The sequence below is a fragment of the Agelaius tricolor genome, unplaced genomic scaffold (genome assembly GCF_023055355.1).
Source record: "Agelaius tricolor isolate 1412-34295 unplaced genomic scaffold, bAgeTri1.0.p SCAF_9, whole genome shotgun sequence".
Lineage (NCBI taxonomy): Eukaryota > Metazoa > Chordata > Aves > Passeriformes > Icteridae > Agelaius > Agelaius tricolor.
In genome coordinates this window covers 36,191,177-36,218,990 of record NW_027269269.1, presented here as the reverse complement: position 1 = coordinate 36,218,990, position 27,814 = coordinate 36,191,177, and the positions used below count along the sequence as shown (strand labels likewise).

At 34.3% G+C, this 27,814-nt stretch overlaps 1 protein-coding gene across 2 annotated transcripts in view; it reads left to right on the top strand.

Annotated features, from left to right (window-relative positions):
* The window catches only part of NCAM2 (neural cell adhesion molecule 2), a 273,942-nt gene that overhangs the window by 159,201 nt on the left and 86,927 nt on the right, over positions 1-27,814 (top strand). For both annotated transcript variants that reach the window (XM_071433665.1, XM_071433666.1), the window contains exons 8-9: positions 5,756-5,901; positions 21,877-22,027. In XM_071433665.1, coding sequence (XP_071289766.1) covers positions 5,756-5,901; positions 21,877-22,027 — 297 coding nt within the window. The remainder of the gene's footprint in view (positions 1-5,755; positions 5,902-21,876; positions 22,028-27,814) is intronic.

Genomic DNA, 27,814 nt, shown 5'->3' with positions numbered 1-27,814 from the left:
TCATTCCTTCTCCAAGGAGATGGCAGTAGTCTTCATTTATGTTAGAACAAAAAATATAATCAGACTAAATGAAAGAAAATTAGCTTTAATTAAAGACATATTTGTGCTTAATATGAATCGTGTTTATATTACTAGGGTTTTCATTTTGTTTGCTTATTTCTACTTCTTTACACTCAAATATGTGGTTATACAATTTGACGATACTTAGTGTGGAGGTTTTCAACAAGTATTCTCGTTTCTGTACTTAGGTCACAGAAAGCTACATCTATATGTTTAATAATTTGTTTTCCTGGAAAGAAAAAATATTCTTTCTTTAATCAGAATCAATAATAATAAAAATTTTAAGGGAGTTCTAGCAGAAGTTAATTTGAAGTTCTCTGTGATATAGGTGTTTTACCTCCATAATCAGTGAGAGGGCAGTCTGAGTAATATTTTGTTGTAAAAGTATTTTATTGGAATTTCAGTGGGTTCTGACAAATGACTTCATGAAAATCAAACGAGGAGATACCTCCAAAAGCATTACAAAAGACACTTTGTACTTAATGCATTGTTTAAACACATACTACTTTTATTTTCTACATGCCTTTTCAATTATAATAGGAATGTTGTTTAGTGGAAAAGTTTTTTTCAGTTTTTTACATTCAAAATGTAATTTTTAGTGATTATTGAGAAACTATATGCTGTTATTTATATATATTTTTGTCATCTGACAGAGAAGAGGAAATACAATGGACCTCTCCTATCTTATCCCTCTTTTGTTTATTTCAAATGCTAAAATTCAAAACTTTTATGTTCATTTAGTCCTTCAAAATCCATTCATCTTGGAACCAAAAAGGCTGTCTTGTGCTTCTGAGATTGGGGTGACAAGTTGTCTAAATTTTCCCCTTATTTTCAGTCTTAATGCTGCATTCCTTTATATAGTACCTGGAGCATGCCTTAATATTTTTCTTTTGGGCTTAGCAAGTAAATTTATATGTTATACATTATATACATATATATATATATATATATTATTTTAAAAAATATATAATATTAATTAGATATTATTCATATATGTATTTAATATGCTTTTTGTGGTTCAGTTTTGTTTGTCATGAGATGCTTTTCAATACATACATGGAAGCTTTTCATTTAAATTCACTGATCCCTCTAGAAGGAGAATGCCATGGATCTGTGTATGGGGCTATCTATGCCTGCTCCTCCCAGGTACCATAAAGTTCACCAACTGCAGCTTCACAAAGTCCAGCTCAACACTTACAGGTGTAATGTTAGTGATGCCTTGTGAAGGCTGACCTGGAACAGAAACCAGGTGGGAGTCAAAGAATAAAGTAGGGATTTATTAAAAGGCCCTGATGGATTCACCTTGGGCGGTACAAGAGCCCAGCCAGGGCTGCACCCAAGATGGACCCAAAATGGTCACCAAATGGACCACCAGTCACAAGGTCTCTCTTTTACAAGTTCTGGTCCATTATCATATTGGAGTTAATTGTCCAGTTATAGCTTTAACTCCTGAAGTCCCATCCTTCTTGTTTTTTCTCTCTTCAGTCCATGTTGTTTATGCTCTTGGGACTGAAATTTGGATCATTTGTCCTTGGTCTCCAGCTAGAGAAGGAATTCTTTTGTCTACCTACTCTGTGAAGAGAGCTCACCATCTCCTAATAATGAAGCTCAGAACTACACACTATAGCAGCACAGAATCTGAAAAATATAAAAGCTGAAATCTGAGGCATCATTAGAAGTTCATTTTCTGCATTTCTTTTTCCTCCTTATTACTTCCTCACTTTTTTGGAATACTTCTACTTTTTAAAATAAAAATATCCAATCTGTTAAGACAGTGATGGCAGTTTTCCCAGAAGAAAAGTTTTAAACCCTTCTGAGTGTGAAGCAGTAATAGCATTTTAACATATTTCAATAATACCATCCAAAGAGACAGTTCATGGTGTGCTAAGTCAGGTCACCATTTCATACTGGCATGTGTGTGAATCTTTATCATCTAAGGGATCAAATTTCTGAAACCTCTTTCTTAGGTATTTCTATGCTGGGCTCTTGCTTGTTTACTAAGCTCAAACTGTATCAGGAGTTTCCAGGAGGATGGGGGTGCAGTTTTGCCACCTGATTCAAATGTGTCTGTGCAGGAGAACAGCAGGAAGGGATGATTCCTCCTGGGGTGTATTAATCAAGTGATTCATCAGGCAGCCATACAGACATACACCAGGCTTCTCACCAGTACAAGCAAGTTTGTATCAATATCAAACTGTTTCAAAAGATTCTTTTGGTGAAACATAAGCAGGACTATGTCAAGCTTTATATACGTGTTGCTTTCAAGGTTTGATGAAACTCTTTGTTAAAGGTATGGGTAGAAGTCTGTGAATTCAATAAATTGTGTACCTTTTCCAAGAAACTGGTTGTAAGCAAAAGCCTCAGACTGCCATCCATGTTCATCATGGGCTTAATGGAGAGGCTGTAGGTATACAGCAATGAGACAAATCTAGAATAGTCCAAGAAAGAAGTTGAGAGAAACTTTTTTACTGAGGAAATAAAACCAACCTTCTTGGCTCAGAAAACAAACTTTCCAATCAGTAAATATTGTTTCTTTATTTGACATCATCACTTCGTTGATATTTAACAATGCATGTCTAGTAATAATAGTTCCTTACCTTAAATAATTTTAATTAAGTTTAGCTCCTTTCTATATTCAAGCATTCTTTCATTTGAGCCAGGTCGTTTAGTTTACAAATGTTTCAACTACATCACAACATCTATATTTCAAAATTTTTGTCTGAAGAAAGCAGCAAAACCCTGAAGGCTTCCTGAATTTGCATTCCAAGTCTCTGTATTTTTATTTGCTTCATATTTTCTAGAATACAAAAAGCAAATACCAACTCAGTTTGAGAATGACCTTATCAATTTAGAAAGAACAGTTAAAAAATTGGAGGCAGGAGGGTGGGGGAAATGACTGTTCCAGTATTTCTGTCAATCTAGTTTTGGCATTTTCAACTAGTTTTATTTACATGTACACAAATGTATTTTAATATTTTCCAATGTCCAAAATGTCATTGAAAAGTATTCAAACAGTGTAAAAACTTCTAGTCAATAGTAAGTTATGACTTGTGACCTACAAAAATGAATTAATTAAATAATATCCCCCATATGAGCTCTCTTCTTCCAAGTAATAACTGTCAGCTAGATGTATTTGATGATTAATCAGTGCTTATTCCTTTAAATGTCAGGTACTCTTGTCTAAAATGTCAAGCTAAAACTTTTTGTCTTGTAGTGATCCATTTGAAAAAGGTCTTGAAGGAATTCAGAATAAGTCTAAGGTTAAGAATTATTTTTGTGTTTTGGAACATGCATCATCTTGAGCAAATTACATTGTTTGTCATGTTGTCCAGATGGGGAACTCATTTTGATGGAAATAATTATAACTTTTGAGAATTTTTGGCATGAAATGCTATGTATGACCCCTCAAAAAAAAAAAAAAGAAAAAAAGAAAAAAGCTTTATGTCTGTTATAGCTCATCCTTTTTTCCAGGAAGGATGATAGAGTAATGAAAGGATAGAACAGTTTATTTTGTAGCCAGGTTATATGGCTATAGAAATAGAGGACTTGAGTGCCAAGGTGAAATATTTCATGGGCATTTGAATGATCCTGAAAGTGAGAGTAATAATTAAAGTTATTTTGGAATTTAACATAATTATCTTTTGTGTCTAATTCTGGTGGAGTTTTAGGTCTTTCCACTGACATCCATTTTTGTACCACAGAGGAGTTTTATATTTTCTTGGCCAAATTAATATCCTGATGTAATGATTTGCTTGCTACCTTCTACTGCATCCAATAAATCTGCATCCAGTTGACATTTCAAGAATTCCTGATCACTTAAGGTGTTTTCTTTCATCACATTATCTCATTCACCATAGATTATATATTAATGAAGCAGGATTATTAGTTCAGTGCTTTCTTAGGTAAAATGCTACTTGTTTCTCATCTCTATGCAGTAAACACACAATAGTTTATTCATAATAGTAAGGGGTGAAGAGACACTACAGAAGCAACAGAAAGAATATGGAGAAAAGGATTGAGAAGTGAGACCAAGAATTGTGTGGAGGGAATGGATAAAAAGTGGGTGATGTGCCTACAGATAGCAAGTTTGAACCTGCTTTACTTATTCTTCTTGATGATGCTGAATGTAACATCTGTGAGACAATACTTATAACTGAGGAGTCATAAAATGAAGCAGGAGACTGGACCTAAGGAAAACACCCCTCACCAGGACAGCCAGGCACTGCAATAGGCTGAGGAGAGGTTGTCTACTCTCTGTTCATGACATTTTTCAAAATAGTGCCTGACAAATCCCTGTGCAGTCTGACCTGAACAGGGCCTGTTGATGCTGTGTTGATGAGGGGGTTGGTCAGGAAGCTCTCCTGGTGCCCATTCCAACCTGAATGAGCCTCTTTCCCATTTTGATCCATAAGGCAATATTGCTGTTCTCCATAGCATACACTTTAGTAACTCCTTTAGAAGACAGATTACATCTCTTTATTTTCTGTTTCATAAGGAATACACCACAGTAGTGCTTCCTCAAAAGTGGAGCTCAGAGAAACTGCTTAGAAAATACATTGCTTTCAACAAATGTACTTGAAGCTGATGAAGTTAATCTTAAGAGATGCCCAATTTTTGATTCTCATGCAAATTTTATTCACTGCTTTTGGGTGTAAATATATTGAATCATATTCTTATTACAGGACTACATGTTGGGTTTTTCAGGGGGATGAGTGTCTTTTTAGATGTACAAGGGGAATAGGTTCAGAGAAACTTATTAATCATTATATATGAGGTAATATATAGGACAAAAAAAATAATGAAGATACTTGAATGTCATGGGAGAGAGTAATATTCTATCCCAGTACTAATACAGACTTCTTGTACAGATAAATCCTCTGTGTAGAAGTATTCACATGTTACCAGAAATTGTATTTATGTATAAATAACCTGATAAGATACAGTATAGATTGAAAGATGCAGCTGATATGTAATTGAGGCTATGAAGTGGAATGATTTGAATGATGCAAACAATATCTGGACTTTTTAAAATGTATCTTACCACCAGTTTACTTGGTAAGTAAGGATGAGCACCTTTGTAACAGAGGACTCTTCATTTCTCCATAGTGTTAATACCAGTGAAATGTGTTTTATGCTGGGGTATTTTGTTAAATTCTGTAATTCATGTAGGCCAGTGAAACATTGCTAAAGATCAAAGTCAAAAAATGGTAATAATTCCTATTATTTTTTCTGAATAATGTGCATTTGAAGACAAACAAATGCATTATGGAATCAAAGAATGCCTGAGATAGGAAAGCACCTCTGGAGACCATCTAGTCCAGAATCAGAAAGAGCAGATATTGGGACAAATCTAGCTGGGTTTTGGTTATCTCCAGGAAGGGAGGCTCCACAGGCTCCTGGGCAGCTTGTCCCTAAGGGGAAGAAAGCACATAAACACAGCCACCAAACCAGACCAGCCAGACTGATCCCACTCTACCCCCCCAAGGAAGCAGGATGTCCAGCTCATGGGACATACAGAAATGGTTGCTGTGCAACTTGAGGTCAGAAAAGTTAATTGCTTTTATAGATAATAACATTAAACTTTAGTTAATCCAAAAAAAAAAAAAAAGTTTGACAAAAAAAGGTGGTTTTAAAGATAGATTTTGATATTACATTATTTGTGCAGGATCAGTAATGCAATTTGTATTTTTAACAGTGCAGCCTCAAATAATACAACTTAAAAATGAAACCACATTTGAGAATGGGAAAGCAACCCTCATCTGTGAAGCAGAAGGAGAACCTGTTCCAGAGATTACTTGGAAAAGGGCCATTGATGGAATGACTTTCTCGGAAGGCGACAAGGTAAATCTACCTCCAATATATGAAATATCTCAATATGCATTGTCTGCCTAATCTTCTCCTTGTAAGCAGAAAATTAATTTAGAGACAGATTAATTCTAGATTCCTGTGGAATTAGAAGGAATTGCTATTTTCTAAGGCAGTAAGAGAGACATGGAGATTCTAAATTTTAAATTAAAAAAAAGAAAAAAAGAAAAAAAGCAATCAAATGCTGAAAGGCAATTCATCTTTGCAGCTTAAATTGTCATATATAATCCCTACTAGTGGTTTCAATTTCATCTTGATTATTATGGCTACACATAGCACTTCTTCAGAATATTTGGATTCTTCCAGTAATCCTCAAAATACAGTGGAGCTTAAAGATATTTTAAATTTAAAAAAACAGAATACTTCGTAGTTCTTTATTTCCCACTTCACCTTTTTTCTTCCAATTTTTTTCCTGTCACTGAAGACAAACTGAGCCTATTTTCCCATTTGGTCTCCCTATTTTAATATTTTATTGCAAAAGTAAGTTGAGTAGAGAAAGATTGCAGGATGACAATGGAGAAAGTCAGTCAGTGTGGGAAAAGGAGATGTGCTTAGGTGGAATGGTGAAATGAAAAGGGAATGGTGCAATGCAATTCCTGACCATGCTTATAGCAAGCTGTGTTTCTACAGAGTTCTTCTTCTTTTTACCTTTTAAATAATTATTTAGGTATTTGAGCAAGTATTTTCTCCTCATTTCCTTATATAGACTAGAGAATTTCTCTGTAGTGGTTGAAGTAAGAGATACCATCTTTGTGGGTAGGTAATTATGTAGTAAAATACTTTCTTTTTGCATATTCATAGCTGTTGCTTAAAAAACATACACAGTTGAAAACCTAGATAGCAATCATGCCACCAATGGAATTAGATACTTAGTAAATCTCTTATTCGTAGGGAATTGCTGTATGTTAAGGAATTATGAACTTCATTTTTTGTGTTCTAAAGGAGAAGGTCTGGTCTGGTCTAGTCTCTGACTTGACCTTTCCTGGAATTGAGGCAGTTTATGTGAGGCTCTGTCTACCATTTTCCTGTTCTGTGATTTCCACTTTGGAGCAATATAGCAGTATTTATGTATTATTTTTTCTAATAGTTTTGCATTAAGACAAAGCAGTTTCTCTCTTCTTTAAATATTTCAAGTTAAAGGTCATCTTTCTGACTTGCAAAAACTATGCTTTGTTCAAAGGTTACAAATGTTAGCCACTCACTTATGTTTGAAGTGTTCTCAAAATAACTTTCAATAAAGGATATTGAAAATGAGAGAAAATAGCAGAAAAAGCTCTAAATGTTGGTGCAGTTGAAACCTGAAATTTATCCAGTGCTTGTATAAGACTGTTTTATATTCTTAATTCCAGCTGCAGGTGGTTAAACTGCCATGTTGCTGGAATATTCTCTGAAATGTGGTTGAAGTCAGTAATAGTGATAACCAAATGAAAATCTATATTCACTTCCTGCTGGTGTGCTGACAGACTCTATGTGGAAGACAAAAAGAATGAGAATAAATACGGTTATGTGATTTCCTTTGTTCTTGGCAAAGAAAGAGCTCTCATGAGAGAGTATTTCTCATGAGAGAGTTTTTGCTGGGTCTTGAATAAATGTTCTGAAATACTGAATAGTCCTTGACCTATAAATATGCTGCTATATTTGCCCCATGGTCTCTTGGTCTGGGTTGCCCAAAGCCTGGCTTGTGCTTTCCTACCAAATTAGGTGAATAGGGAACAAAACTGATAGTGATGTAATTATTGGATAGTTGTTAAATAATACAGAAGTGTTTTGCACACAATAAGAGAAGGAAAAGGTGAACTGAAGAAATGGGGGTAGAGCAACATAGAACATAGTCTGAAATTGAAAATATTACTTATATGTGATAACTTTTAATAGAATATCCCATCATTCAACAACATAAATTATGCATAAACATAAAAATTATTTTCTTTATTCAAGGGATTCATATTTTGAATTTTTGTGTCAGTTTTTTCTTGATATCAACTGCACCTTCTTCATCAGTTCTGTTGAATTAAGAGTATCTTTAGGGGATGATTTTTTGCACAGAGGATGGAAAAACTGTTCAAGCAATAATATTAACACAATGATCCTTAAAAGGATACATGAAGTGCTGTTCTTATTTTTTTCATTTTACTTTTATTAACTTTAGAATGTAGCTCCTCAATCATATGGTTCTTATTTTACTAAAATGTAACCGTACCTCATGTGGATTAGGAAGACTGCTAAATGTGAGATCATTCTGAGCCTGCATGGATTCAAAATATTTTCTATCCAATGATAGATCTAATAACTGGGACACAGACTTTCCTGAATTTTGAATTTATTGTGTCCAAAAGAATGGAAAATATGCACCAAAGTCATAGATCAAAGAAGTAACCCAGCTGGGCTTAAGGAGGATAATATTAATGAGTATGAGCTCTATAATTATCTCTTTGGAAAATGCAGCTTTGATAAAGGATTTTCAGTACCTCAGAAGTGTGTATTTGAAAGTTGAAGCCAAGTCAGTTCAAACCAGAAGCAAAGAAGCCTTTTCCTCTGTCCTTTTATCATTTAGCTCTTAGAACAATCTACCACACAGTGTGTGGTCTCTCTTTCATTAAGAATTTGAAATAAAGGGGTCTTTCCCTTTTTTCTGGCTTCTCTTGAAAGTTAAATGAAAAGTTTTCCAGGAGGTCACATTAGATGACTTCTGTACTCCTTCTGTGGCTGTATAGCCCATAAATACATGGGGGGTGGGTAAGGCTGAATAAACGAACGGCAGTGTGTGCTGGAAGGTGTTTGTCTCACCATTAAAGGTGTAAAAATGAAAATGGAGGCTTGGTCCGAGGCCACAGCTTCATCTGCTGTTTCAGTGTCGAGCTAAAGCTCTCTGCTTGGTACATGTACTCTGCCTGTGTCCTTCCAGTCCCCAACTCCCCAGCACTGCCTGTCCTGATGTGCCAACCTGGCCGTGCCCCTTCCAGCTGGGATTTCAAATGGCACATTCCCACAGACCACTGTGCATCCAGCAGGCCTGGCCCCTTTCCCAGTAAAAAGAGGAGGCAGGAGAAGAGCTGCTTTTTTTAGAACAGGAGGAAAGACAGTGATTGGATTCAATTTGGCATAATCAGTTATGAAATGGATTTTGGGCATGCACATACGACTCTACACACATCCCTGAAGGACAGCACATCCTGATTGCTGATACAAAATTGTCACTGATTCCTGTGTGTACTGCAGAAGTGTGAGGACAGAGTTTAGTGCCCCATTTTCATAGCATCTAATTCTAGCAGAAATATGAATGCTGATCAATGTTATTTGTAATTAGCATTTCAAGCCCTGTTTTGGAATACAAATCACAATAACAGATGGAGCTTGATATGAGACAGTGGCTCCACTGTATGCAGCATGTGTCCAAAGAGGCATATGCTGCATGCCCTGAGGAATTTATGATCTAAACACATAAAATGAATGAAAGGAGCCAATACAGAGAGGTCCCAGTTGCAACTTATGTGTTGGATTTAGAGTAGGATTTTATACTCTATTTTTTCCTGTACTATGTACTCTATTTCATACAGATTCACTGAATGTCTCTTAAGTACCTTGTACTATTCTCCTTGTACCATCAAGGAAAACCCAACCTGTCATTTTTAATTTTCTAATGAACACTGCAGAAACAGTTTGAATTCTGCTTTCTTCCATTGCAACAATAACCTGGCTCTCCCCGAAAAATTTCCTGTGACATTGTTGCTAAATATTGCAGAGCTCAGACTAATAATTTATTTTCCAAGTTTGAATTCACTTTGTATTTGCATGCAAATCATAAATATTTGTAGAGTGGAGCTTGTAGCGTTTTTAATAGTTTTCATGATCAGGCAATAGACAAAGGTAATCTTTTTCTTTGAAAGGTCAAGTCTATTTTTTCCCAAGCCTATTAACTTCACTTCAGCTATTACAAATGTTAATAAAAAGAATATTATTTTTTTTACTCCCTGTTTATGCTGCACAAAAAGAAGCAGTCTTACAATGTTGGTGAAATATGTTGTCCTTCTTTTTGAAAAGTGAGTCCTATTAAATTCTTGCTCATCAAGGATCAGGTCTTTATTTGAAATGAATCACAGAAAACAGAGATGTATCTAGGGTATTTTAATTGATTCCAGGAATTTTTTTTTTTTTCTGAGCTATCCAAATCCTGCTCTTTGTGAATAATTCTCCTTTGAATAGCTGGGAAATATACAAGGCCAATCTCTTTTCTCTATTGGAGAAAATTGTTATAACCTGTTTCACCTACATATTGTGGTGAAACAGGTTATAACCTAGGGAAAAGCTCCTACTTACAATATCATATGAATGTTTTTAGTGTTGCAATATTGGCACAGGCCTGCAAACCAGGACAATTTATGTAGCCAGCCACAATTGTGTATGATTATGCAATTGAAACTCTCTCAAACAATTCAATCAGGCATGAAAGTTCCCTTCTCTTTTGTTTGTCAGCCCCAAATGAATGTAGTGGGCTTCGCATATTAAGACTATGAAGTTAGAGAGCAAGAATATTGTGACTGGAAGAAGGTAAATAAATGAACTTGACCAAGAGAGTCAGTTATATGTTAGATAATTAATGCTGGTGAGATATATAGAGGCTTATACCCTGTGACATAAGCAAATAAAGGGCTATATATGAGCACTGAATAGTAGAATTTCAGGAGCCATCTGCTCCATGGAAATCTGAATAGTTTTTAGTGTTCCTTCATCTGTCTCCAGTTTTGGGAAGTGACAGTATTTGAGCAAGAAGATTGATTTTGCAGGAGTAGGGTGGTATTCCATTAGAAAGAAAGAGCAGCTTTCCTATGTGAACTGAGGAAATAGGGAAATTGTGAGTCAATGTGGAAATTTTCAAGTTCTCAAGGAACTCAGTTGTCTGAGTTCCACACAGTCCTTTAGGTTACAGTATCTGCAGTGATGTGTAAATCAAGCCAAAAATTAAGCTAGTAATTATTTTGAGATATTGATTGCATTGACAACTCAGTACTAAATATTAGCCACACGACCAGAGGGCCCTTCAGATTTGTTCTTCTCTTGGGATAGAAGGTAAATTATCTGTTATTCAGAGTAAGCCCAAGTGCCTGTACATACACAGAGACAGGTTATTCATGCTGTGTGGATGGCTGTCTGTACTGGTATTACACCAGTTCAGAATTCTCTCATTTCTGTACATTTTTCCTTTCATGTTGTCAACACTTTCAGTAAAATCTTATGGTCACTTTCTACTGGGAAAGAATTAAGTAAGCAGAGACAAAGTTTTTGATTATTTAAAGGAGACAAAAGAGCAAGAAAATGTAAAATTTATTAACTCTTCTGCATTAAAGGCTTAAAAAACCTAGGGAAAAGCATTCATTTAAGAACATGACTAATTTAAGCTGTTCTTTAATGGGATACCTTAAATTAAGTCCAGATCTGTTATCAGTTCTGTAAATGGATGGATGCTCTTTTTACACCTAATTATACTTAAAATTTTAAAACTGTTTTCTATTTAATCCATTTGCTTCTGTACTACCTAGGTACCAAATAGATATTTTTTGGGTACTTTCTGTAGGTTGTAGTGCTGCATGTACTGGCTGAAATAAAGCTCTAAAAGGCTTGGAAATGGCATTTATTTCCCAATTTGCAATTCTAGATTTGCCATTTAGTTATCAGTGATGATACTAAGTCTGTTACACTAATGAAGAATGAAATTATCAGGGAACTTTTCATGGACTATTTTCTATGATACCAGCATTTGGATTGGACTGGAATATTCACTCGTTTCATCTACAGTACAAACTGTTGTTTCATGAGCTTCAGCCTAAGTATCACTTGTGTTATTTGCTAATGGTTTAAGAAGTTCCAAATAGCTGTAGCTTGTCTGGTGAAATAGAGAATATGCACTTGATGACTCACTAGGTAATACATGCATGCTTTAGAGACTGGAGTCAGCTGGAGCCATTATTCCCTGATGTACTACAGGACCTTCTCAGGACACTTAAGACGTGTTGCATTTTCTACATTCTGCTTACATTGAGAACGAGCATAATCAGTGGCAAAATCAGAAATGCAACGCTGGCAAAAATGTGTTTTATGCTATTAAAATGTCTGCAGTTCTCCTGACCTGAAATGCAGTTTGAGTACCTGTACATATTAGGAGAATTTAAGTCTTCAGAACTTTTGGCAAAGCCAGGATGAAAGCAAATGCCTGTATTCAATTTTTCAATCCCTTGTTTGGTTGTTTTTTTTTTTTTATCTAAGCTCTGTGTAATAATTAGCTCCTGATAATTTGTTAACATCCTTAATATGCTTATTAAAAAAGACATATTTTCCTGTCACATTCTCACTGTGCAATCTCTCCATGTGTATCTATTCATAAAGTATTTTTCCTACTAATACCAGTTCCTAGATTTCAAAGACAGGGAAATTATGACACTTTAACAGGACAATGATGATGTATCAATGAATGTATTGCTAGTTAGGAGGCTATGAAACTTCATCTAAACCGTAATGCAAAAGTCATATTTCTCTTCACTGGGAAAATAAAGACTGTTTGCACCATCCCTTACTGACAGCTTATAAAATTCAGCAAACAATATTTCTTAGGACTGCATAAGTGGGAAATACATCTGAGTTTCCATCCATGGTCAAAATAACTCCCATCTATGCATGGGCTCAACCTGTGTTGTTAAAATTTTGAAGTGTTGCAGAAATAATTTATTAGTAATAAAATTATATTTTGCCTTTCTATAAATTCCTGCTTGGGCAAACCAATTTGTAACATTTGTGGCAAAATTCAATGAGTTAATAGCACATAGAAAGCTTTACTGCAAGATGATCATATAACGTGCTTTAATATGTCCTATAGGTAGCCTATACATAACAATAAATTCCTCAGGGTTATATAACTTGGTTGAAGGGCTGTTTCTGACACTTTTTTACTCAGTCCTCCTTCTCCTTTTCTTCCTCACACAGAAAATGATTACTTTCCTCCAGATCCCAGTCTTCCCTTCCAATTACCTGCATACCAGAGAATTCTAGAGCTGTGACTAATATTTCAACTGTCATTAATTTATCCACGTAGTCTCTTCAGTTAATGTGTTATTACAGACCTGTTTCTTCAATGATGTATTAATACATAACTTCTGATAATTTAATCATATATTCTGTTTCCTAATGTGTGCAGCTGAGTCAGGAATCCTACAAGCTGACTGAAAATAAGAAATAGACTGGCTTAAAGTTTTTATTTTTCTTCCCAGGAGAATAACATATGGGTTGCAATCTCTGCTTCCCAACTTATTTCAAACTCTTGTAGCACGACATTTTTCTGTAATAGCAAATATCCAATTTAGCTGATATATCCAGCATAAGCTTTTATTTATATCCACGTTTGTCACAATAGACATGTAAATAGAGAAACTGAGAGCTGTATTCAGGACATCAATTAAATAAAATTATTTGAAAACAAATGCCCTTTCAGTTATGTCCAGGTTACCTCACTTTCTCCACTTGCTTGCTACTGCAGTAATTTCCTTTTGTTTCTTCAGAGGAAAAAAGCCCTCCAGAATTATCAATGTTTGTGAGCAAAGACTTTGTGATCTGTGAGGTTAGGATCTGTCCTGCTGAAAAATCTCTTCACCTTGTGACTCAAGAAGTGTCTCTTTCTGGCCTTCCATGACTTTCCTTCTCCTAAGGGAGCCTTGTTGCTTACCCTGAAGGTCTCTGTCTCAGCCCAGTTTCCGGACAGACTTCTTCTCTGCTGTCTAGCCAAAATCATTTTAGTGAAATATACATCAACTTTATGGTAAACTGGGAGGGATCTCAAGCTGCTACTGAACAACTCAGAAACTCAAATCGTGATTTGGTTTTGGTTAATCTTTTTAATTTTTTCTCTTTTCTTTCTTGTTCTACATACCCTCACTACATCTTGTTCTACATACCCTACTACTATCCCTGCAACTAAAGCTAGACTGTGTTAAAGTTTGACTATGAATTCTGTGAAAATGAAATGAATGTATATGCACATGAATTAAGCTCTGCTTGAAATTCTTGTAGAAGTAGTAGTAATTTTAAAGGTTGTCATATATTACAGCAAAGTTTCATGGGCAGGGGGAGTATACAACCTGTATATATCTAAGAATTTGTTATCAGTCAAAGTAATATCAGTTTAAACAAAATAAACCAAGCACTTATTCTTTGTTCAGTTAAAATGACTTGAACATTTTAATTCAAATTATCTAAGTAAATAAAGGGGGGAAAATAACACTATAGCAAAAATTGTTGTACAAAATTTTCCCAGTTTTCTTTTCCTTATTTTAATCACTCAAACACCAGAGGCAGGCTGTCAGCTGACAGTGCTTGTTTTTCTTTAAAGAGAAAAAAAAAGAAAAAAAGAAAAAAAAAGTAGAAAATGATTGACAATTCTTCACCCTGCCTTAGGTCAGCTTCAAGTTGTTTTTGTCCATTTTGTAATGCTGTAAGTTGACATGACTTGTCTTCATGAGTGCCCAGCCACAGTTTTTTTTTGGTTTCTTTCCTTTTTAAGTTTTCCCCGTGTTTTCACTTGCTGGTCAGTAAAATTACAGAACAACCACCTTCAGTCCCAAGTTACAGTAATATTTCATTGTCTAAACTAAGATTCAGTTGTACAGTAAAATTGTTATTATTAGTGGCTGTTTTATGTGAGGTCTGTATTGAATAAGAACGTTGTACTTAAAGTCTTCTTCCTGAGAATTTTGCTGGCCTGAATCCATTTGAGTCACCTGTTTTAATGGCATCATAGCAGTCAGTGTTGGAGCAGATTCAGATCAGCAAAATTCTTAGGAATAAAGCCATTAAATACTGCATTTATGAGTGAAACAGGATTTCTAATTACAAAGTACATCTGCAATTTTTAGAGTTGCAGTATTTCTGTTATATTTATAAATGCTCATTTTTGGTTACTGTTGTCATTTATCATGGGCAACGTTAATGCTTGTTCTACTCTACAAGTTTATTTGCTATAATGCTAATATCTTTGCCATTAAAAATCATCAACCATTTCTTTCTTGTGATTTGCATCGTTAAGATTTGTGATTTACATCTAGGATTTGCATCTTTAGCAGAAGTAATCTTGAATGGATGCTCATCATTTTCCTCTCTTAAATATTTTTCTTACATATTCATTGTTGAGTAAAAACCAATGAAGGAAAGAAGTTCAGTTTTCTATTTCATGTCTTAGTAAGTGTTTGGTGTCAGGATTTCATGTGTCATCTCTTTGCATAATGACTAAACTTTGAAAGAAATGCCAGCATGAATCAATGAAATATCAGTTCATAATTTCAAAAAGTTGTACGAAGCATTCAAGAGCACATTTTTTCCTGAGACTGTACATGCAGCTAACAACCTGCATAGAACCTGCTGCCATTTACAATCTGAATTCTATAAAAGTAACTGGTGTGTCTGCAGCTGAACAGAAAATCAAAACAACAGTGTTTTTTTCTTCAACATTAGGTTTTCTTGTGACTTCCCTGGTGCTACACTATAGATCTACAACCAATAGGTGCTTCAATAATTTCTTCTTTGTGGAAAACCATATTCCTAGAAATTCAGGAATTTGCAGCATGCTGACATGTATAATTAACAAGCTGAAGTTTTAAAATATCACAAGGTCTCCTATAAAAATCACTGAAGTCCAAGACACTGCTTTAGCATTATTCTGATTCACTGGACATTAAGGCATATGCACATAGCAATACTCTGGAATTTTCTGCTGTCTCCAACAGGTGCATGGATAGAATACATTTACCTGAAGAGAATGGGGAATATTGTGAATATACCATCCATAATCCAGAAGGGAGCTTCCATCAGCTTCTACACGATGATGGCTGTTGTGACTAACAGCCCTTTCTCTCATCATCAAAGGTAGACTTTCAGACTAGGAATTGCTGGTCACGTACATTTAATAGACTTCTGGAATTTTATCATCATTTAGTATCAGCATGTCAGGTTGCAGAAGCTCTTATCTTTCATGCTGCTTCAAGAAACATTTTCATGGCCAATTAAGATCCGCTTAAATCTCACATATAAGAAGCATCAGCCTGAAGTATATGATCTCAAGTTACCTCTCATGTGGATGCGAACACAACCTGAAATCAGCAAAATTCCTAAAAAATTGTTATATGTGAAATTCCAAAGATGATTCTGTTAATCAATATTTGTTTTCTCCTTGAAAATTCAGTGATGTGTACTGGAAACGTAACCAAGACAAACTCATGAGTTGGAAAATTTTAACAGTTTGATCCAAAGAAGGAAGAACTATGATTTTTTCAATTCTCCTCACTGCAGTATGAGGATCTTCGACTGTGTTCACCTGAAACAGATCCTTTACTGGAAACTTAAAACACCTGCAGATTTTACTCAAGTTACATGTTCTTACAGTGACTGGTTTTTAGTACATTGCTCCATGTTTTGCAAAAGAAAAGCACAGTCTCAATTCTAAGCCACTACCTCTTCATCTTTGCTGTGGTTAATATATGCAGCACACCTCCAAAATAATACTAAAGTACACAAGGTGTCAGAAGATATATTTGGTAAATTCATCAGGCAAAACTGACCTGTAGCATTTTAACTATGGACAATGGTGGCACTTTGCTCGTGAATAAGCTTTAAACATTTAAATAAAAACAAATAAAGGTATTTCAACTTGTCTAGATTTTAAATTAAGGGATTGTTTTCCTTGCAGTCTTGCACTTGGACTTCAGGGGCTGAAGGAATACTTTGACAGCCAAATGGTAAACTCAAGGAAGGAAGTCAGCTGCTCTAACCATTCAAGCAATATTACTAGAACCCAGCTACAAATGAGTCACCAATTTCTGCGACTGTTCTTACCTTCCGTTCTTGTTTTCAGCCAACTCAAAATGCAGGTTTTGGCAGCCCTACAACATCATCTCATTTAGTTCTACTTTTCCTCAGTGGGAGTTGGAGCAATGGCTGATAAATCAAACTCATCCACTAACAACACCATCCACCTCTGTCCAAGTGCAACTTTCTACAGTTTTCAAACAAACGACAATTTCTGAGCACCGTAATCAGCAAACTCTCTCCTCCTGAAAAAATTAAACTGATTTTACTAAAATGGCAGTGGAATTTTGAAGATTGAAAACTCTGCGGTACCTGAATAATTTACTCTGTTCCAGAAGTTGTCCTTGTCTCCATGTGGATGTTGTTGTCTCATCACATCACCATCCACTCTGCAAGTGGAATCCTTGAAATTCAGTTATCATTGTTCTGGTCCTGCCTTGGGAGCTCTGGTTCTTGCCTTTGAAACTGAGCATAGACCAGTCAGGTCAGCATCAGCTGGTCAAGCCTTTGGGAATATTCACATGTGGAACTACAAATTATGCAAGACATCCAGGAAGCATGAGCATGACAGAAGAAGTCAAGGAATAAAATAACATGTCTAGTAGGCATAAATTGTATCAAAACCAAAAATATATATGTACCTTTACAGAACCTGCGGCACTAATCTCAAATTATGCAATATCTCTCATTTTTTTAATTAGCATAAGAGCCATTTGTGTTTAACTACATATAATAAGTAAGAAAATTGCAAGTGCAAAAAAATTTCACCTTTTTTTTTTTTTTCCCAGAAGATATTTTTTATGTGGTGTCATTTTGGGTATTTTTACTTGCAGACCTGTATAGAAGAGTTTCCTTTAACAATGGCAGAGAACTAGATTGCTATCAGTAATCAAAATAAAAAGGCCTTCTTGCTTCCTAATTTAGGAAATGTGCTTTTCATGGGAATAAAATCCCAAAGTGACTTTAACTAAGTAAAACACTTTTCAAAGTCTCTGCTGAAGATTTTTCGTTTGTATCTTAGTTTTATGCCGGTGATAAAGTTATGGGAGAAGAAAAAACCCACCACCAAAGCCTCAAAACCGCCACTTTTATTTATGATTTCTATGAAATTCTCCAATGAACATTAGCCATGAAAAATATTTATGTTTTAGATTTTATTAGGAATTCTAAAATACTGTGAAAATGTAACTTCTGGAGACTTCATCATTCTTCCAATGTCTAAGAGTGTAAGGCTCTTTTAACATAATTTTTTTTTCCAAAGAATATGTAAATCTGTATGGTACTGTCTTAACTTCAAGTTTTTGAGACCTTAATGTTTGTTCATTCTCCATGATGGGAGGAGAGTAATTCAGTGAATGAGCACAATTCATAAGTGTTGGGCCACAGAGACTATTCTGATTGTCTAGGGGTTTGTTCTGTCGCTTTTATGCTCTTTATCATTATTAAGCAATAAAATAAAATACAGATTCTACATCTCTCATGCTGTAACATTTGAAAAGAAAAAAAAAGAATGCCCCAATTTAATGGGATATCCATTATTATTTCAGGCAGGCTTTAGAGTTACTGACATTGTTAATTTATTGAGATTATATCTTTATTTAAGATTTGGCCCATTGGCAACTCCAAAGCTTTCTTCCTGGTGGGGATTTCTCCTAAGGATTACTGGGCAGGTGTAGTGTTCCCATACCTGTGTCTCTTTCTCTTCATGTTTTGCTGTGTTATGGTGCCAGACATAGTTCTAATGTGTGCTCTTCATAATTAGTGCAGGAGAGAAATTAACCCCAGAAAGGCATTACCAAGGGTTAGAAAGTTCTGCTTTTTCAGTTTATCCTGGTTTTAATAACATCCTTTGCAATAACAGAAAAATCTAAATAGTGTGTCTTCAGTTTTTGCTCCAGGTAATGCTGCACATTCGATTTTTGTCCAGTTTCTTCATTGCTCTTTTTCATACCTAACTGCACTGTTATGTGCTTTTTGTTTGTGTCATCACATGTCCTTAAATCATTTATCCAGATCTCTCTTGTCTCATTTATACCATAAAGAAACATAATAGAGCCCCACCAGTGTTTTGAAGTCCTTGTCAAACTTGACCATACTAACTAGCATTTTGATTGACATGTGATAATCTCCCTCATATTCTGGGAATCCTCTCACTGATAGAGACACCTGCATCAAAACATTTCCTTTAATTTATTTATTTGTTTAATTAGTTGTTTCTTTGTTTGTAATGGAATTTTCTTGGTCTGTATTTATGCTCTTGTTTTCTTTCATGTGTTTCTTTTTTCAGGAATGCCAGCCTATCAGTGTATTTTTAATCAGGTATTGCAGTATCTTTGTAAAAGAAATAAATGATGGATTTGTACACCAATCCATCTGTGGAATAGACTCAGGGAACAGGACTTTTTAAACTGTTTATTAAAAAGCCACAGTATAATATGCATTATAAGCAATGAAGCAGAACACATTTATAATTTTTGCTTGATTTAGTAAGCAATTTTAACACATGAACCTAAAAAAAGTAGAAATTGTCTTTAGTAAATGCATATTTTTATTATAATTCTAGTGAAATTTTCTTGCCTACCATTATTTTATTTGCTTTATGGCCTTTGAACTTAGTAAATCGCTCTTACAATGTTTCTTACCATATATTTGATTATAAGAATAAATTATATATGAAAATCTTCTATTATTCAGAGTATTTATTAGCTATTATTCAGAGTATTTATTAGTATTTATAGCTTGAGTTTTGTCCTACCTATAAATCTAAAATATCTTACATCATCTAAATTTGAATAAGAGAATGTGAGAACCTACAAAAGTTATACTGAGTACAGTCAAAATTTTTTCCATCAGTATTAGAAAATAATTAAATAAACTAAAAGGAGATTGAGAAATTACTGTGAAATTACCTGTAAATTACCTATTTAATTTACTGTAATTACCTGTGAATTACCTATTTGAATTACTGTAAATTACCGATTTAATTTAAGGATCTTTGTGCTTATTTTTATTATTATTTTCTTGTATTACATCTGTTAGTGCTCATTTATGTGCTTAGGGATATATGGAATCACATTGAAATATGTACTAGTGAATTAAAGTATTTGGGATTAGTATTGAACTAATGGATCACTAATAAAGTATTTACTATTGTATCTATGATTCATTGTCACAGGTTGTTTCACCATTTAAAATGTAAGCTCTTAAGGAAATATTTGTCATCAAGGTAAAATCAGAAATTAAATTTCTGAAGTGCACGTACATTTTAGGTAGGAATAATGTAGTTTGACCATAGTATTACATGCTTAACATTTAAATAAAGAAGAAAATGCTCATAACTGGTATTATGTCATAGAATGTACTTGCTTTACATATATATAAATAATAGATATAATGCTAAAAAATAAGCATTTATTGTTTTACATATATATATACTGGCTTTGTATCAGAAATTAGGAAACATTTTTTTTTTAAAAGAAATTGCATTTTAATTAGCTGAGGAATTCCTTCTAAAAGCCATGATGTTCACTACTGTAACATGTTTACTAGCAACAGCATAACTTTTCTTTTCCTTCTTTGATCATATTGTGGAAATAGAATTTTCAGTATTAAAATTGAGAATTAAGTGATCTAAGTTGCTAATTTTTACCAATCCAAAGAGGTTTATGTTGGCTTCTGGGTTAGAATTCAAGAACTTAAGTTTATATAGCCATTTTCACATGGAACAAAATTCAGTCTACTTGGATTTTTAGATAGGATCAGGATACTTTTCTTTCTATTGAAATCATGATAAACAGCATGCTTCATTTGACTGCTTTACATCAAATATTTTAAGGTCTAAATTGTGACATATTTCCTTTATTAAGTCAAGGAACAGTTGTAATGAGTTAAAAGCTCAGCCACTTAAACATCAGATGCCACTTGGTGAGTATTGAGTGTAATATGCAGAAAACTTGGGTGTGTGTATTATAGAATTGAACATAAAAATATGCTTCAAGTGTAAAGTCATGCACTGAAATAGTTACTGGGTTTTCATCCCTTTTCCACCTTAAAATAATGAAGGTAGGTTAACATCAGTATTTTCAATCATGTTTGGAGTTTTTTTCCCTTAAACAAAGTGAGAGATGACAAAGTACAACAAATTTCCCAAAGGTTGCCCAGAGAAGCTTTGGCTGCCCCATTCCTGGAAATGTTTAAGGTCTTGTTGGATGAGACTCTGAGCAAACCGATCTAGTGGAAGGTGTCCCTGCCCAGGCAGGGGGGTTGGATTGAGATGAGCTTTAATGTTCTTTCCAGCCCAAAGTATTGTATGATGCTTTAAGTAAATAGCAGAAGAAAATAACTTCTTTTTCCTCAGGCATAATATTTCATAAAGTTTGAAGCATCAAGAAGAGGACTTTTTCTTTATTCTGTTTAGTTTTACCTAATATTTGTATACCCATTAAATTACAAAAAAAAAAGTGGGGAGGGATGGGGAGGGTCAAGGAAAGTCATTACGGATGAGAATTTTTTATAAAATTTATGTTCTAGAAAATTGAAAGGCAGCATTCATTTTTTCATGCCTTTTCCATGGAATGAAAAGGAACTGAAATCCAGAAATTCTAGTTGCATTTATCGTTCAAGTTTTTTTAACAGTTGTGAGATTCTGGGTTTTACTCATTGTCTGAGCCATTACTTCTTTTCAGTTTCACAGCTGCAGTTGTAAGGACCAGAGATAATGCTGTGTGTAATCTGATATAGTGTTGTATCTATGCAGTTTTCTTAACAGCATCATAACACAGTGAGTGAGATCATAAAGAAGTTTTGAGTATGTAGTTCACTATTGTTGTTATAATTTGATACGGTTTTGTGGTTTCCCTTGACAATGTTCCTTTAAGCATGTACTTATTTCTTTTATTATACTGCCTAGAAAGAGAACATGTTTATCTATATTTTTTTTAATTTATTTGGACAACTTAGAAGTTGCTTAGCTGTCAGTAATAACTTCACCATAGGTGAAGAGATGCTTTCAGTCATTCTTATCAGCAGTGTTTAATATATATAAATTCTACATTGATATACATATATAAACATATAAAACCTTCTTTTTTCCTGAATCAATGTAAACAGAGCCCAGATGGCCGTATAGAAGTCAAAGGGCAGCATGGAAAGTCGTCACTGCATATTAAAGATGTGAAGTTGTCAGATTCAGGGAGATATGACTGTGAAGCGGCAAGTAGAATTGGTGGGCACCAAAAGAGCATGTACCTTGATATTGAATGTAAGTTCTAATATTTTGTTTTCTCTTTTAAATCTGTTTTAAAAGAAAAAAAAAAAAAGTACATTCTTAATGGAAGGTCATTTTTTTTTTGCGGTAATTCATGATTAAACTTGCGTAAATGAAGAAAGCATGTCCTGTAGCTCATTCCTCTGTGGAAGAATCCTGTCTTTTCTGAAGTTAACAAGACTCTTGCTGGTGTGCTGGTGACTTATGTAGGACAGGATTTCATCTGAAATCATATTCCAGTGTTGTTATCCACTAAATTAAAGCTAAGCTTAACAACTTCAAATCTCTGGGCAAGCCGAGAGTGCTGGGAATGAAAAGTATTCAGCGGGATAAAATAAGGACTGATTTGAGCAGCAGCTAAGTCTTGAGCTTAACCTCCTAAGATTCAACAAAGATTCTTTTTTGTTTCTGAGTCCTCTGATTTACTAATCCCTAAAAGGCATCTAGCCACTATTATAACCCCTCCTGGAGTTATGATGTTTGTAACAGTCTCTTTTAGAGATTGTCTTTACTCCAAACTCTTGCATTTTATCCAGGAGAAAAGGAGATTATTTTTGCTTAGAAGAGTCTCATGCTTGAGAAGCCAATCAAAAGATATAAACCTGAAATATAAAAAAAATCATTGGGTAAATGCTTCTTCAATTTTTTCTTTAAACTTATAAACAAAGGTCTTCAAAAAATGAAAACAAGCAAAAAAAAAATCTTTCTTTTTTAAAATTTCATTGTTGTTTCATTTATCTAGAAATTTCTAGATACAATTATTTTACATCTCCGGTAGAGTTTGCATGAGCCTGTTTGAACTGAGTCTTCAAAGAGAAAAATTCTTTCCAGTGGGAAGATAAAAGCTGGAATAGGATTCTGTGGCACAGAAATAAAAGTAATGATTGCAGACCACAGAGTGATTTCCTGAGGAGTTCTGAAAGTGCTTTCACTATACAGTTGTGTGCTCTTTTTAGGCAGGGAAGCATTGCATTGTGGCATAGAATATAAATCTGAAAGAAAAATGAGGAATGATCAAAAGAATTTTTAGGTGTTAGGAATGGAGAGATTTGCCAAGCCAGAAAACCTAATAAATAAATTCTAATTTGCTATGTTTGTTTTCTTTAATGCATGCAATGATAACTTTTTTATGTATATAAAGGGGAAAAAATAGATAAAAATTTAAATTAAGTGTAGTTTCTCTAAAATTCTGCCAACTCTCCACATAATGATATGAAATACATGGTTTCATTATGGTTGTGTTGCCTCTATGCTTTAGCATTAAATATTAGTATATTTTGAATTCAGAGGAGAGAGATATGTTGCACCACATGTTATGAAACATGGGCACTTGAAATTTAAGGTTTTATTAGCAATACAGAATTCATACCAGAGGGCATAATAAAACCTCTGCATTCATCCAATACATTATTATAACCAAAGACACCTTTCAGGGTGAAAGTTATAGATGATGTGGAAAGAATTTAAAAGTAGCAGTCTTCTTATGGTATGGCAGAATGAATTTTGAATATGTGTGGGAACAATCAAATACAGTATATTAGAAAATGGAATAGGTTAAAAGTCTGAATTTATGCCTTGGTAGACACAGTTTTTGATACAGCATAAAATTTTCTACAGTTCTAAAATCCTCTGAGGAAACACAGTTTATAAAGAACATAGAAATATTATTCTACCATCAGAGAAATCATGCATTGTAATGGATACTTTTAATGTATAACAGAAGATTTTTATTATATTTCTAAAATGGGAGTTTTAAATTTTAAATAATCAACTGATAGTGAGCCTTAACTCAAACGTATTTTTTTCCAGCACAGGCATTGTTTGACTAACAGAAATACAATTTTCCTCAGTTCCTTCAAGTCAAGTAGTTCTATGATGCAAAGCAAGTGTTTCTGGGGTGATATAGTATAGGTCTGTCTCATATTCTGATTAATGAGTCAGAGAAATTTTGTGCTTTCCTTTGCAAATAACTTTGCACTGGTATATGAACTTCAAATACAACTTATTTGTCTTGCCCAGGAAAGAAAGCACTTGTTTAATGGTAAAGAATTCTCCTGTTCTTAAAAATAATGTCCCCAGGAGGAAGAAGTGCCTCTTTGCAACCTCATTTCCCATCAGTCTGGCCCCTGCCATGAAGTTCTGTAACAAAACAGCCCCTTTCAAGAACCTTTCAGCATCCTTGCCCCCATTTACACCCAATGCTGGGCTGTCCTAAGCTCTGACAGTCCTTCCCCAGTACCTTCCTATATGAAGCATGTGTCATGCTTATCTGTCATTCCAGTTTATGGGACTTCATAAGTTGCAGGCTTGGGAATTTCAGCAAAAGATTCAGGTTCAAAAGCTAAACAACTAATTTGTATTTTTGTAGCAAACTATTAAAAATGGGGGGATTCCATGAAGTCAGTATCTAACAGTTTTGATTCTCCTGGTAATATTTTCCAAGTGGCATTTATTCAGCATAATAACTGCAGCTATAAAGAGTGCTATCAGGGCTTTTACTTTTTTTTTTTCCCAAATTCTCATTTTAAAAATTGCATTAAACCCTTCAAAATAGTTTAATTTTTCTCTTCCATTGGTTTGGTTTTGTTCTCTTAAAACAGTTTCTGAGAAGAATTTATTCAAGTATGGCTCAGTCTTACAGTTAAGCCATGTTAACAGAAATTTGAATTATCTTTAATAATATTCTCATATAAAACTCCAATAACTATTTTAAAATTAAAATGGAAATAGATAGGCAGAACTTAATTCTTGATATTGTCCTCTAGTTTCTAGATGGAAGTAAACAATGCATCTATGCCTTTCTGTAAGTTAGTAACAAAACTACAGCATTTTTTCTTTATGCTTTACTGTATTTGACAGTTTGTGTAGTCAGGAGAGGAAACTGCTTCCATCCCATCCTTAAATGCCACCTCAGTCAAACAGGCTGAATGAAGGCACTGAGTGCTCTGGTGTCACTGTCTCATCCTTTCACTTCCTGACCCCTATCAGAGATTTAAACTGGCAGTAGGATTGCACAGAATTTCCCTGCTTTATCCTTCTTCTCTGTTGGGGTTGCTCCTGGTGATAAGAGCAGTTCTCAAGGACAGGAAGAGATTATCAGGTTTGATACCAACTGGGAACAGTTAACCTTGACTTTTATCTGAAGGAAATGCTGTGAAGACATGAATTGCAGGGAACTAGGGGGCATTTTTAAGTATTTCTTCCTGCCAAGTAATCTTTGTGTTTAGTTATGTTTAATTTTTCTTATATAAAGTCTGAAAGGTAAATTAAAATTACATCAAAATAAAATACCATTTTCAAGTATTATTTATTAATGGATTTCATTAACTGCAAAATTTGGTTTAAAGTATGAAGCCTAGTGTATATTGGATGAGAGTAATAATAAGTAATCAACTGAAAAGTGAATTATAGTATGGTTGAATATATGATATATATTGGTATTAAGATGTGTCTATAGTTATTATCTACATATTTATCATAGAGAAATAACTATTTTTAAAATTAAAAATATTAGAGAAATACATACAAGAGATAGAGCAGGTCATATGCTAAGATGAGGTTTTCAAGATAGCCTGAGGAATTTAAATATATTAAACCTGGTGAATTATAAATTGATTTTGCTTATAATGTCAGGTGTCTCTCAAAGTTAGTTTTGCTATACAAATATTTGCATTTCATTGTGGTATTTTTTTGTCTTTAAAAGCATAATACAGACCTGGCTAAAAGAAAAGTTGTGATGAGAGAACACTTTAGGTCTTGGGTTTCACAAATTTTTCACTGCATCTTAGCACTGAAGAAAAATCTAATTTTACATGTTCAGTGTGCTGGATCATCTTTCACCACAGTATTATTATTAGTTAGGGTGCCCCTACATCATTACTAAGTTGGAAAAGCTTTAAAGAAGAAGCAATGAACAACACTTATGATCTTTGAAAGGCTCTCTATGTGCCCTTACAGTTTTCCCTTCGTTTTGTTCACACTGCCATTAACCTGTCGGAAGTTTTCACAGCCCTCACTTCATTTTGTCCTCCCAGGTGCACACATTATGTAAGATGCTACTGTTTCTGACTGCTCTGTATCACCAGGTGCAAATTCCTTTGGACAGTACTCCTTTTACCAGAGAAAGCCATTGAGCCACATCCTTTGGAAAATTCTGTTTTCCCATACACTATCCAGGAAGCATCCTGACTAAGAGACCTTTTTAGCTGAATTTACCAGTTTTTGCATCACTATTTTAGTAAAAACTCTCAATTTCAGGTTACAATTTCAATTACAGCTATTAGATACGCTGGATGGTAAAAAAAATGTCTATTTCCTCACAGTGCTCAAAGAATAATATTTTGAGATAGAAAAATCTCTGACAAATATATTACATTGAGTGATGTGGTACGTGTTTGTATGAGATCAGCCATGTGAGTAGTTGATAAAAATGATTTCTGAAAAAGCAATTTCTGAAAAAATGCATTTAAATAATTTTTAGTGTATTCCAGGAATATGAATTTTTCTTAATATTGCTTTTCATCCAAACATGATTTTTATAGTAATATTCCCTATTAGTTTAGTAACAACTTTGAGTGATAAAAACAAAAATAATCATGCAATATGTGTGGTATAGTCTTTATCTGTAAAGAAAACTGTGCAGTATTTGTTATACTATTGTATTGCTCATCAAAACCAGTCTTTTCCTTTGTGGTTGAAATTTTTTTTTCCTCTGCCACAATTTGAAACCAACTTTATTACTGTTGCAGTATTGAACTTGGTTTCATTAACTGATTATTCTGCTTTGTTGTGTGTTAGCTGCATTGCACTGCAGTTGAGTGGGATGCTTTGGATTCATGCAATTTAATTTTATATGTTTGCAAAAAAAATATATATACAACATTACTTAAAAGTGGATTCAAGAGACTGAGCTACAAATTGTATTTACCTTCTAGGAAGAAAGGTTTTCAATTGGTGAAAATGCTACCACTGTGTAAAAGATGTCACAAATATTATCACAGAATCATAGAACAGTTTGGCTTGGAGTGATCTTAAAGTTCATCCAGGAGCAACCCCTGTGCCATGGGCTGGGACAACTTTCACTGACCAGGTTGCTCAGAGCTCCTCCAAAATAGCCTCAAACACTTCCATGGATGGATCATCCACAATTCTCTGGGAAACCTTGATGTTGTGATAAATGTCACAAAAGGCTCCAGCTGCCTACTGCTATCATAAATCATGATAAATTCAAACAGTTCATAATTTGCATTTGGTTTCTGTTAAAAGAGATCAGTGCAGCAACATCCCACCATGACTCACAGAATCACAGAATGGCATTGCCTCTTTCCTGTCACTGGACACCACTGAAAAAACCTGACTTTGTCTTTTTTACACCTTCCCTTCATCCATTAGTCATGAGGACCCAGCTTTATCCTGTCATCACATCCAGAAAACAACACTAATAAATATAAAACATATGGCCTGGGAAATAAACAGGAATTACAGAAAAATTACAGGAAAAACAATCAAGAGGAAAAAAAAAATTGAAATAGCATAGAAAAAAATATCCACCTTTTCTAATAAAATGCTGTTGGCTTTAGTTACATTTCTTCCCGTCAAATTTATAGGTTAAAATGAGAAAGCAAAGATGGAAAAGGTCAACCTTTAACATCCTGAAATAAGTGTGATAATTTTGACATATTATGAATGTCACTTGTAAGATTTACCATTTTTCTTCTCTGCGCTTGTGCACTTGCACAGAAGGAAGTTTACTGTGCCACTGCTGTGACTTCAAGGGGACAA